Source organism: Sapajus apella, unplaced genomic scaffold (assembly GCF_009761245.1).
Source record: "Sapajus apella isolate SASKATOON/1434 unplaced genomic scaffold, GSC_monkey_1.0 scaffold2, whole genome shotgun sequence".
NCBI lineage: Eukaryota > Metazoa > Chordata > Mammalia > Primates > Cebidae > Sapajus > Sapajus apella.
In genome coordinates this window covers 43,925,912-43,939,718 of record NW_022436942.1, presented here as the reverse complement: position 1 = coordinate 43,939,718, position 13,807 = coordinate 43,925,912, and the positions used below count along the sequence as shown (strand labels likewise).

General features: G+C 33.2%; 1 protein-coding gene across 1 annotated transcript in view; it reads right to left on the bottom strand.

The window, feature by feature from the left end:
* The window catches only part of LRRIQ1 (leucine rich repeats and IQ motif containing 1), a 206,090-nt gene that overhangs the window by 75,334 nt on the left and 116,949 nt on the right, over nucleotides 1-13,807 (bottom strand). Inside the window, exons 19-22 of the mRNA XM_032297035.1 lie at nucleotides 3,796-3,885; nucleotides 3,003-3,124; nucleotides 2,396-2,491; nucleotides 2,061-2,143 (exon numbers count right to left, since the gene is read on the bottom strand). Coding sequence (XP_032152926.1) covers nucleotides 2,061-2,143; nucleotides 2,396-2,491; nucleotides 3,003-3,124; nucleotides 3,796-3,885 — 391 coding nt within the window. The remainder of the gene's footprint in view (nucleotides 1-2,060; nucleotides 2,144-2,395; nucleotides 2,492-3,002; nucleotides 3,125-3,795; nucleotides 3,886-13,807) is intronic.

The window sequence follows — 13,807 nt, the reverse complement described above, 5'->3', positions numbered from 1 at the left end:
AATGCGATTTAGATTATAATCATATTATTAGAATAATAATCCCCATAAATATTACACAAGTGCCATTTAGGATTTTAACCTAACTCAAAACGTTAAGGTAAAGATGTGGTCATTAAGTTGGTTATCCTCTTTCATTTGTTACCCTGCCATGCCCCCTTGTGACTGATAAAAAGAGGCTTAATTTTTGCCTGATAATTATATCTGGTCATGGCCATTCAACGAATAATTTTTATGTATTAGCATATATTCCTTACTGAAACCTTTACTAAAACACTTGCTATGCTGCTCTATCAAAAATTTTTCAATCCCCCAAAACCCTCAATTACAAGAGTTAGCAAGAAAGACCTATGTATTTCCCAGAGGCAGAATCATATGGAAAGTCTGACAAGCTAAGCTTTTCCTCTGCTTTCCATACTGAAAGCTATTTATTGCAAACACTGAAAATACCTTTAAAAGTAGGCCTAGCAAAATTGTTTTAATACAACTATGTTGTAATTATTTGTTGAATATTGGCTGAATCAGTTATTAAACCACCTCTGATGCTTGAACTTGCCCCAGGAGTTTCAGAAATTTTTATTATTCTCAAAACAGGTGTTTAAAGACTGTTTTTGATACTGCTGAAGATGGGTAGAAACATATATATCAGAGCAATAATAGAGTTTATCAAACCACCTGATTTACACTGCTAGATTCTATATCTCTAGAACTGAAAGAGTCTCACTACCATTAAGAGTTTGGAGCTATTATTTCAATGGGTAACCATCACATAGCATTCAGTTCAGAGAACCCTGATGAGCTTAACAGGAGTTTACAAAATGACAGTGCAGGAGGTACAAACAAATTACAAAGCACAGTGTTTATATTTTCTTTAAAAATGCTTGAAATGTCAATGTTTTAAATCTGAAAAGTTTTACTAACTAAAAATCAGTTATCACAAAAAAGTAAAAAATTATGATATCACTAATATTACAGTAAGATATGCAAGTTGAACACTTCTGTATATAAAAATGAATCACCAGTAATTTATCAATGGCTATTAAGTGATGTGCCAATAAATATCAATTATTCCTTGAAAATCAAAAGCACTTTTGCAATATTTACTTGATTAAAAATTTTATATTTATATGTGGTTCTTAGAATTCTACTGAAAAAATTTAAATATGATTAATATAAAAACATAAAAATAATTTTATGAAATACTCCTTCATATGATTACATAAGCTAGAACTATAGGAAAAGTATAAATTTATTGCATTGCTCAGGAGTAACAGGTCTTTTATGGAAACTTTTTATTAACAATAAGAACTTTAAAAGTAAGTAATGTATAAAAAAACTCAAAACCAGTATAAATAACCATGTTCTTATATTTATGAGTAAATATTTACAGTTATAAATAAATACAAAGTTATATTCAATAATTTTAAATAGTTTTAATAAGAAATATTATAATAACCTATTTTTTCTCTGACTCCATAGGTTAATTATACTAAAATGATTAGAGGTGTCCAAAGAAAGACAAATGATTTAAAGGCTAGCCTCATAAGTGGGATAAATAAAAGATATTTTTTAACATTTCCCAAGTCCTACAAAATCACAAAATATATAAACAGTGCTTTTCCAAGATTTCACATTGTGACATCTTCATAACTAAAATCCATGTAACTGATACATTTATATAATTTATTGAAAAATCAATCAATTTAAAAGAACACAAAAGAATAAGCAGTGAAGCAGATACTCTTTAGAATCAGCATTTCACAACATGAACCAGTTTAAAACAACTTATAATTCTTAGTACAAAATAGACAGAATAATCAATTGTGAAGTATATAAGAAAGAGGCGAAAAAAGTAAAAATAGTGTTTAAAAGTATAAATCATTCAATGGTATAGCATAATTTTCTCTTAGGTTTTAAGATTTTTTTTCAGAGTAATTATCTTAGAAATATACATCTGTGAATTGAATACTGTTCCTATTGAACATAATTTATAAAATATATTTTAAAGAATTATCTTCAATTTTGCATACATAGTTATTATTCAAAGAACATTAACTACTCACCTAAATTTTTCTTTAGTTTCTTTGATTTCATTTTCTGTGCCCTCTTCAACATTTGCTGAGCAGTAGAAATATCCTTAAAGCCCCTATTAAAAGTTTAAATAAAGGCAAAACAAATATTCAGATCATATTTAGATATGCACATACATATATACATGCATATCTGAATTATAGCATACTAAAATAAATGTGAATTCCCATTTAAGAAACTAAATTAATCAGATGGATGGTTTCTTAAAAACTAATATAGGTATTCTTAAAATCTTGAAAAATATTTGTCTTGGACATTTAGCAGTCTCTCAATTATTTAATATTTTAGCATCAAATTGACTACATACCATTCTTCTGAAATTTTCTTTTCTTTTTCAGATTTTAGCAAACTCTTTCTACTGGTCTTTGATTCAGGTGTCCAGGAAGAAGTTCTGTTTTCTGATCTGGCAATAGTAAAAAGCACTTTACCACAGAAGTATATCAGCACTTTTTAAAACTACAAGCTATTTATGTTGTCTCAAACTTGGAAATAAAATCTAAGTTAGCAAAAAACATTATCTTGAAAAGCAATAAAAGTCTGCCATTAATTTAAAATGTTTACATTTCAATTACTTGAAGCATATTTCAATTCCTTTGTCAAAAGTAACACAGCACTGGAATTTTTAGTCTAATCCTTATCTGTACCTATATAGCAGTATTTAAAGATCTACTTGTTTATAATAATTAATTACATTATTTCCCTGACATATAAATTTTGTAGTTGCTTTAAGGTACCTACTTCATACATTTTCCTTACATGGAAAACTCTGTATGACCATGATGTTTTTAATACTAAATGTTCCATTTTCTGAATAAGTAAATTCACATCTATTTTTATAACAGTACTACTTTTGTATGATATGTAATACTCTTGTCATTTACAGGTTGATTCTCTAAAACAGTAGTTCAGCTTACCTGCTATTAAATTGTGTGTGTTCTGAAGAAAACAAATTTTCTTTGTCATTACATAGCCATGCTTGAGCTGGATTACTTGGCAAATTAAATGAAGTATCATCCCGTTTTAAGTTTCCAGGAATCTTTTAGAAAAAAAAAAAAAGTAAATAAGTGTGAAGTAAATTTAAAAATTTTAAAACTTCATTTATTTTGTATTACTTTACATACATATTACCAAATAGCCTCCTAAGCAAAACTCATTATAAAATTTAAAATGTTAATAAAATGAAATTTATGGAAAATATTATATATGTTCTTTGTTGTAGTGGTGGAAGCTATGCTTTTTGGGATAGCTCTCATATAGAAAATGATTAATTGCAAAGATCTTTAAAAATCTCAGAAAACTAAAACTTCAAAGATTATCAAATAAATAACAAATATTGCAGTCCATTGACCTCTGACTGAAAATCTTCAGCTGTTGCCCTCTTAATGCATATTTTTGTATTTTTAAAGTGCTGTCAACTAGTGATTTTAGTCTACTGCCAAATATGCAGCTGAAGCATTTCATTTTTTTTTTTTTTTTGCTACTGTGAAATAAAGTGTTGAAAGAAATCCAAAATAAAGAAAAAAAGTAGGAGCAAATGAAAGAAAAGCTACATGAAAAATTACATCTGGGGATGAGGAGGAAGTCAGAGGCTTCTAAAAGTAATTATGTTTTTCAAGTCAATAAATTGTATTATTAATCACTGCAACATAGCATAACCTTAAGAAATGAGCAAAGATGGAGCACTCAGAAGTTTCCATGACATGTTACCTTTGGCCAATGCAGCTGGTTTGAGGGAAGCAGTGTTTGTGAAGGGAAGTGGGTGGAATCTAAAGCTAGCCATTCTTCTTCTAAGGCAGCCTGCACAAATAATATTAAAATGTACATAACTTAGTTTGCATAACGTTTATAATGTTTCTTTTAAATTGTCTTATAAACTATAAATGCTAACAAAGTATATCAGAATTTTTATTTACAGAAAATTTGTGACTTACTACTGTGAGATGATATTCATGTTTAATGAAAACATGCTAAAAATGGAGTAAGACTTTCATCCCTACACTTTGGATAAAGAGAAAACTTGATATTTGAATGCTCTAAAAAATGAGGTACAGACTATTCAGTATATTTAACTGTTTGTAACTATGACTCTGAGCCAAATATAGATGGAACTGAGGAAGTAATCTTTTAGCTCTTTAAAAATACACACATCACTACTGAAAATTTATAGTATTTTAATGTTAGTATCACTTTTTCGATAAACTGTCTATAAACCAGCTTTTTCTTAATTAAAAAAAAAGTTGCAAATTTTCTGAATAGAAGAAAAATAAATAAATTTTGTGGCAATGAATAAAACAATACAAGCAACATGGTCCCTGATTTATATTCTCTAATTCAACTCTTCAAATAACAAAAATATAAATTTAAACCAAAATTTTGAAATTCCTATTTTAAACTCTCTCTCTCTCTTTACCTTAAAACATCTTTCTTCAATTTATGGAATTTCTAAATTTATTCTCTCTTACTACAATGGAACCTGCTAATTAGGTTATCATTGCATAATTTAGGATGTAATTATCTGATCTTTACTCGATTATCTAATATGGTTTAGAATCAATTTCTGTGGTTTTGCATTTCATTTTTTTTTTGGGAAAAAGATACATAGAATACCAATTTATTTTTTTAAAAGGTTCTAAGATAATCGAACATTTTATAATTTAAAACTAGAATAATTTATTCTGAGGGGATGTAAATGCAATTTTTCATTTATGCATTTACAGTATGTCTTGACTGCCTCTTCTGAAAGACCATTGGAAAGGCAGGCCTGGGACATACTGACTACAGGCAGGTAGTGCAATGATAGAATTTCACTTAATAGAATTTAGTCTTAGGAAACCTAACCAAACTCACACTATTTAAATGTTATGTAAATAGTGCGCCTCTAGTTAGTTATTAGACAGGTCAATTGTTAAGTTCCTTCTAGATAGTGAACATTAACGTATATATCACAGTTATATATGTCTTTAAATACATATTTGGTTGAAGAATTGCTATTTATCAGTTACATGGGAGGAATAAATTCAAGAGCTCTATTGAACAACATGGTGACTATGTTTAATAAGAATACATTGTATTCTTGAAAATTATTCAGAGAATACATTTTAAGCATTCTTACCACAAAAAAAATGGTAACTATGTGAGGTAGTGTACATGTTAATGTATACAATGTATGAACATATACAACTTGTATTTGTTAATTAAAATATTCAAATTTCGGTATTTGTAAATAATTCAATATTTGTAAAAAAAAAAATGTGTTATTGGAAAAAGAGACAGCAGCCTAGAGAGACAAAACTCTCTCACCAGAGCCATAAGCATTTCTTCTTCTCATCCTCACAGAAAGAAAAGGGTTGAAAATGGGAGTCAGGAAACAATGGCTACAGTTCAGGGAGGCTCCAAAATAAAAGGAGGCACACATGCTTTGGTACATTTGGAAAATTATAGGAAAATAAGATATGAGCATTTATTTCTAATATATTTAAGTCATTTATGTTGATTGCTTCTTAAATCAGGCTAGTAATTCAGTAAACTCCTATTGATTTATACAATCAAAATTCTCTCTTTAGCTCATCATGAATGACAAATAAATCTAATGACTGTTCTGTTAAAATAAGGGGGAATGGATATTCTTATTTGATGTAAAATTGTAAACAGGATTCAGAACTTGGAGTTTTAATTTTTTTGTTTTGAATGACAAAGGAAAATCCAGTCATACCTCAGGGAATATCAAGGGCCACAGCATATCAGCTGTAATTGAATTAGTATTCTTATTCTGGTGAAAACTGCTAAATTGATGAGAAAATGTGAAAAAGATAATATTACAAAGGCAGCATGCCACCTGAGGAGTGGGTATGGAAAAGGGCCATCATTGTCAAGCAAGTTGCCTGACTCTTATGCTGATTTTTTACAAACAGCTTTTATTTTGTTTTCTTAAACAACTGCCAAATCATCTTCTTTTAATATTCTCTGGAAATCCAGCTGTTTTTGCTCTTCAGCAGGACTAGATCCCACAAAGCAGAGTAAACCTCTTTGCCACATCATATAAATGTTGATGGAGTGCTCTTCCTTGGAAAGACTACATAAAGTCTGATGAAAATTTTCATTTTAAAATTAATATCTAAAAGTACAGAAAACTTTGAGAATAGCTTTTCTTGGTTGAATAGAAAGTTTATAGAAACTTTTATAGAATTCCAGAACAATTTTTCAACTACTGTCTCTTAGAAATTTCTAGAAGCATAAAGAGAAGTTTTTATATAAATTTTAAAGATGTTTTGGTAATTACATAACCACAACCAAAAATATACTACCAAGAGAATAAATTTATATGTTATGTGTTCATGCTTATTGATATCACATAGATTTGGCATTACCTAGTATGCCGAGGGAAATAAAAATCTCAAAAATTCAGGAGGATTGGCTACGAGTTATAAACATACCACTATGTGTGAAAATGTCTGTTAATATATCATGCTTTCCACTGCAGATTTATACAAATTTCAGTTACTGCTTAATAAAGACTTCTGCTCACATAGACCAATGGAACAGAACAGAGACCTCAGAAATAACACTACACAGCTACAACCATCTGGTCTTCAACAAACCTGACAAAAACAGCCAATGAGGAAAAGTCTCCTATTCAATAAATGGTGTTGAGAAAACTGACTAGCCATATGCAAAAAACTGAAACTGGATTCCTTCCTTACCCCTTATACAAAAATTAACTTAAGATGGATTAAAGATGTAAATGTAAAGCCTCACATTATAAAAACCCTAGAAGAAAACCTAGACAATACCATCTAGGTCATAGGCACAAGCAAAGATTTCACGACGAAAAAGCCAAACGCAATTGCAACAAAAGTCAAAATTGGCAAATGGGTGCTAATTAAACTAAAGACCTTCTGTTCAGCAAAAGATGGGGTGGGGTTTAGGGGAGGGATAGAAGGAGATGGGGGTGTAGGGGAAGGATACCATTAGGAGAAATACCTAATGTAGATGATGGGGTGATGGATGAAGCAAACTACCATGGCACGTGTGCACCTATGTGACAAACCTGCACATTCTGCACATGTACCTCAGAACTTAAAGTACAATAATAATTATAACAAAAAAAAAAACTATCATCAGAGTGAACAGGCAACCTATGGAATGGGAGAAAATCTTTGCAATCTACCCATTTGATAAAAGTCTAATATTCAGAAGTTACAAGGAACTTAAGCAAATTTACAAGAAAAAAAAAATCCCATCAAAAAGTGGGCAAGGGCTATAAACAGACACTTCTCAAAAGAAAACATTTACATGGCCAACAAACATACGAAATAAAGCTCAACATCACTGATCATTAGAAAAACACAAATCAAAACCACAATGAGATATCATCTCACACCGGTCAGAATGACAATTATTAAAATGTCAAGAAACAATAGATGCTGGTGAGGTTGTGGAGAAATAGGAACACTTTTACACTGTTGGTGGTACTATAAATTAGTTCAACCATTCTGAAAGCCAGTATGGTGATTCCTCAGAGATCTAGAACCAGAAATACCATTTGACCCAGCAGTCCCATTACTGGGTATATACCCAAAGGAATATAAATCATTCCACTATAAAGACATGCACACACGTTTACTGTGACACTACTTCCAATTGCAAAGTCATAGAAGCAACCCAAAATGCCCATCAGTGATAGACTGGATAAAGAAAATGTGGTACATATACACCTTGGAATACTATACAGCCATAGAAAGGAATGAGATCATGTCCTTTGCAGGGACATGGATGAAGCTGGAAGCCATCATCCTCAGCAAACTAATGCAGGAACAGAAAACCAAACACTGCATGTTCTCACTCATAAACAGGAGTTGAAAAATGAAAATATAGGGACACAGGGAGGGGAACAACATACACCAGGGCTTGTTGGGGGATTCACGGGTGAGGGGAGGGATCTTTCAGGACAGGTCAATAGGTGTAGCAAACCACAATGGCACACGTATACCTATGTAACAAGTCTGCACATTCTGCATATGTATCCCCGAACTAAAAGCAAAGTAAATACATACATTTTTTTTTGTTTTTTAAAAAAGAAAGTCTTCTGTTCAGATATTCTTTTAACTTACAACTGAGGATCTGGAAAACTTTCTGGCTACTTGAGGATTATCATGAAATTTACTTATATATTGAAAATGAAGTTAAACTTGGATACACTTGTAATTGTATATTAAGGGTTGAACACATGATCAGATATACATATTTTCTATTATATCAAAGTTGGATTATAGCTTTTGATCAGAGGAGAAAAATGTTCTAATCAAATTTTGATATAATAGCAAATAAGGCTATCAGAAAGATGAGCTATAAATAACATAGAAGTTAATGTGCATCTATATATGCAATTTTTTTTGTGCCATCTAATATAAGCCTTTCATTTGACACAAAATTGCCCCAAATCACAATGCTTATGTTGAATAGGTCCTAGAAATTCTAAAAGTAATAGCTTGATTTCTTTTCTATTTGCTTCATTATCCCTCCCACTTGCCCAACACTTTCCTCTTCCACTCAAGTTGACTCTTGCAATAGCAAAAATAATTCTTTCTAATATATCCTGGCACTTTCTGTAGAATCTCACAATCCCTACAGTTCAGAAATGTGGCCCATTATAAATCTGAAATTTCACTTTCTAAACCCACTCTTTCATCCTCAATGTGAAGGCATAGCTGTTCATATTATTTGAGATTGTCATTATGTGCTACTAATGTTTCTTTTTACTAAATCAAATATATCACTTTTCTTTAGTCTTTTCCTTTGGCTCACTTTTGTTTGTCTGTTTTTCCCTCTATGTACCATAGTATGTAAAACTCTGAGAAGTTAATTTGAGACAATGCCAAACATAAACTCCAGAGCTAAAAGTTGCCCAACTTAACATATTTTGCTGCCTTCTCAAAAATTATTCCTTCAAATTTATTGAATTTGACTTTGGGCTGGGACAAAAATAAATCAAAATTTGAATGTTGTGGTTCTCTGCATTTATAGTATGCTAATAGCTTTTCTCACCTTCTCTGGGTTTAAGGACTCATGAAGTATTGGTTGTTTAAATTTAAAGACAATTGAATTGGTTCTTTATATGTTGGCTTCTATACTGTAAAAGTAAAGGCAAAAATAAGGTCTGTCAAATTAAGTCAACAAATAAAAACATTAACTAAAACTGATTTATTTAATTTATTTCATTTTATTTTTGAGACGAGTTCTCACTCTGTCAACCAGGCCAGATAAAGTACAAGAACACAATCTCGGCTCACCACAACCTCTGCCTCCTGGGCTCCAGAGGTCCTCCCAACTCAGCCTCCCAAGTAGCTGGAACTATAGGCATGCACCACCATACCCGGCTATTTTGTCTTTTTTTGGTAGAGAGGGGGTTTTGCCATGTTGCCCCAGCTGGTCTCAAACTCCTAGGCTCAAACTTTCTCCCTTCTCAGCCTCCCAAAATGCTAGTACTGTGCATGACCTAATTCACAATTTAAAAGATGAAAAGTGAAAGTGCCTATGCAGATTTGTCTGCCCTGTAATACTCACACCTGTTATTTTAGATGTTAAATATATTATAGATATTTAATGACAAAGTGGTAAAGCTTCCCCCTAAAGGAGACTGGATCTAGTTCATAAAAACTGCTGCTAAAATTAGGGTGCAGTGGGCCTGTAATCCTAGAACTTTGGAAGGCCGAGGTGGGCAGATTGCTTGAGCTAAGGAGTTCCAGACCACACTGGGCAACATGGTGAAACCCCATCTTTACTAAAATACAAATAATTAGCTAGGTGTGGTAGCACACGACTATTATCCTAGCTACTTGGAAGGCTGAGGCAAGAGAATTGCTTGAACTCAGGAGGCAGAAGTTGCAGTGAACTGAGGTAGCTGCACCACTATACTCCAGCCTACACATCACAGCAAGACTCTGTATTCAAAAAAAAAAAAAAAAGTCACACATTTTGACTTGAGGATAAAGGAAATGTCTTATTCATTATTGTTTCAGAAGTTCATTATCACCAGTATACAAAAGGAGCCTGATAGTAGGAGATAATTTTCCTTGTGTCTCCCACATCTGCATGTCTCATGACAGCATTTTTCCACACTATATTTTCAAGGACGTCTGTATAGCTGACAGCTTGGGAAGACAGAGATAGGGTTTCCCTCCATAGCAGAGGGCACTATACTATCAAGACTTCTAGGGTAAAGAGAACATGGATTCAACTGCATGGTTCACAGTGGAGGAAGAAATTAGTTACCTTGTATGTGAGGTCTTTTAGGACAATTCAAAACAATTCAATTATTGTTGTTTCTACATCTGAATGTATAGTAGAACTTGCCCTGTTAACATGCGTTACTTTTCCATTCCTTAAGTACTAGAGGAGATTATCCCAATAGAGGAAGAGTTGCAGACAGAGAAGTTCTAATGTGACAAACCTTCCTGTGATTTGCCACCTAAGGCACCTCTATAATCTGATGTCCAAAGCTTTCACTATTTGAAGAACACCCAGTTTGTTAGGTCAAAATGGATGTAAATAATATCTCAATTTTATAAAAAAGAAAAATCTTAGTTTCAATTCTAATTAGGGTGGGTGCTATCACACCTCTGCCAGCAAGGAGTGGCTGATAAATCTGGACAAAATTCCAGGGCCTGTTCATCAAGTAAAGTTTCTTGAGACTAGTGAGATAATGTACAATGCTCAGTCCCTCCAGTAACTAAAGAAAAACTACTGTCTCTTTAGCCCTTTATTACTGAAAAAGGAGACTCAACACCTGATCAGACCCCTTTAGTACTAGATAATACAGGTCCCTGTAACTGATGATGTTTCCAATTGGAACCTCTGTCAATGGAGGCAACTTTCTCCTGGAGACATCCCTTCTAGTTTTGGATTTGCAGCCTTTCTGTTACAGCAAACAGGTACACTCCTATGGAAAAGCACCTATTTTCATTCTACTTGATTCCTTTAGAAACCAAATGACTGGCAGTTAGAGGTCTTGTAACTCACTGCCCTGATAATTCCTATTTTGGGTGGGAAAATTTTAATTCAATGACTAACAATGTGAGAAGGTCCAAAAAGGCCTCACTTGTAAAAAGAAAATTGTATACTCAAAAATGCAGCCAGCCGGCCTCAGTAGCATTCACTATACATGAAAAAAAAAAAAAAATAGCTGCTCTCTTTCTCAGGGAAAACCTATCTACATTTCACTGCCTGAACCAAAGTTGTCATTTTGAAGGGCCCTCAATTCATCTAAGTTCTCCTAAATTCTTGGGCCTGGTTCCATGATAGTTTGGCTATGCTGAAACCAAGCTGGTTCTTGGACTGTTGCAAATGGCTTAACAGTTGGAACTGCCATGTGAAAAACTAAAGACCCCCTGATTTGGGCACACAAACAGGAAAAACAAATCACAGCTGCCTATAGAACTGTCTGTGTTATTCGTACAGATGCCCATGGTAAGGGCCCATTCTCTAATGAAAATGACTGAAATTAAGTCACTAATTGGGTCTAACTTTATTTCTAACGTAGAGCCTACTATTTTATACCAGACTTGTGATTCCTGAAAAATTTGCTCATTTGTCTTATAGTGAAGGACATATCATCTTGTGGACACCCGCCCCTTCCTGTTGGAAAATTGACTACATATTATACCTTCAAATCTTTGCCACTGTTATTATCTTTTAGGTTATCCATCAGCTGAATTTAGCCATACAAATGTGGCCTTTAAAATTAGTTGCCCAAGTTTTCAGTTTTCTGGACCATTTGAGTGTGGTAGTTATCACAAAAGCTAATCAACATTGAACTGATAGTCTGTGCCTACCTCTACCACCTCCTTCTATCCACACACCTAGTTAAAGCAATTTGAGCTGTGAGCATGGCTCTCCCTCCAAAATATCATATTCTTGCAGCCACTTCCTAAGAAATTATTTGGTAAAATGCATTGAGGGTAATATAGATCTATTTGGACAACTCAGGATTCTATCCTAACCATTCCTGGGTATGATGAGTATCTTTTCTCTCTAATAGCAAGTATAGGCCAAAATGATTAAACAAGGTACAGCCAGCCAAAAGAGGAGTAAGAGTATTCAAATTAATCTTAGTTATGTTTCATAAAAAGGCACTTGTTCCTTGTTCCTGAATTTCAAAATGAAAGGTCTAAGTGTCAATAGAGAATGATTAGAAAAAATGGTGAAATTATAGCTACTGAAATTTAACACCCTAATTTTGAGGGAGTAGATGGAGAACAAAAACCCAGAATGCTTGAAAGGGATACTTTAAATCCTGTGAAGCATAGAAGAGAAAGAAACATTTGGATTTTTGGTCCTTTGAACTGTCCCTATAGCATCCTTCCCAGAACAAAACAAAAAACTTTTGCAGGACTTTCTCAAACTGCTGCAAGCATCTACATTTAACTTACTAATGGATCTACCATCCCTTTCCAGGGCCTCTGAACACAATTTGATAGTAATTCAATTTAACTTTACTAAGAAATCCAAGACAGTAGGGCATGGCCCTAGATTTTGTACTTCCCTTGCGAAATACATGTGGATATTTTTCCCATCTCCATCATCAACCATTCCATGGGGTGGACAAATGCCACCTAGAAGGTGTGGTGGTCATAATATACCTTTAAGTGGTAAGCCAACAGCACTAGGACCCTAAAAAGCATTCAGGTCAGCTTCAACTCATCTACCAGGGTTATTTTGGATGGCAGAATTGTCTTATACTTCCTTCCTGAGGGACAAGAAGGAGTCCATCTATAGCTGGATTAAAGTCTCAAGCCTACTAGGAAGATTGATAAAAAAAGTTAAGGAGAAAACCACCTGGGCTATTGATAGTAACCTTAATTGCATGTACCGTGAGATAAATCTAATGGATTTTTGTCCCAGCCCCTGTCAGATTATTCAGGGTAGCCCTGGAATTGTATACTTACGATAAAATTTGTCATGTAAAAACAAGAAATGGATATTTTTGGGATACAATTCTCCACGATCGCTAACAATTCTGCATGACTTATGACAGCTTTTGTTACAAACCATCTTTCCAAAGATGTTCGTGAAACTAACAGAATAGGAAGGCAGAGACTCTGTTTCCCTTTGGGGTAGAGGGCAAAAATTTGCTTACTGTTTGGTTTAATAAAGGTAACAACTTTCTCTGGAGCATTAGGATGGGCAGGGTGGTTAATAGCCTTTTAGAAGGTACAGGACATCCTAGGCTCAAGACTACTGGTAAGACATTCTTCATATTTCCTCTTATGGAACTTGGAGGAAAAGAATTGGTACATGAAGCTCCTGCTGCCTGCTGTCATAGGTAATAAGTGCTTCTGTCTCTTACTTGAAGTTTCATTTATTCTATCAGCATCCTAACTTGTTGGAGTTCATGTAGGATAAAAATCTCAGATTACTTATAGTTCTTGGCACTAATAAATTAGGGTAAACTATACTTAACAAAACTAAAATAAAATGACCCTTGGTTACTAGTGTTCCTTGGTCAATCACTTGCTAAATGAAATCACATTTCAGACAGGCAACAAGTCAATATAAGGAAACATTGCATGGCCAGTTGATCTAGGCTTTTGGATCCTGGTTAATTTATCAAGATAATTTTATATTTACTTCTCTTATAAAAATTATAATTAACTAAAATTATTCTAATATACTTCTGATATCCCTTAAACCTAGAGCCATATTTATTCTATTTACCTATCAT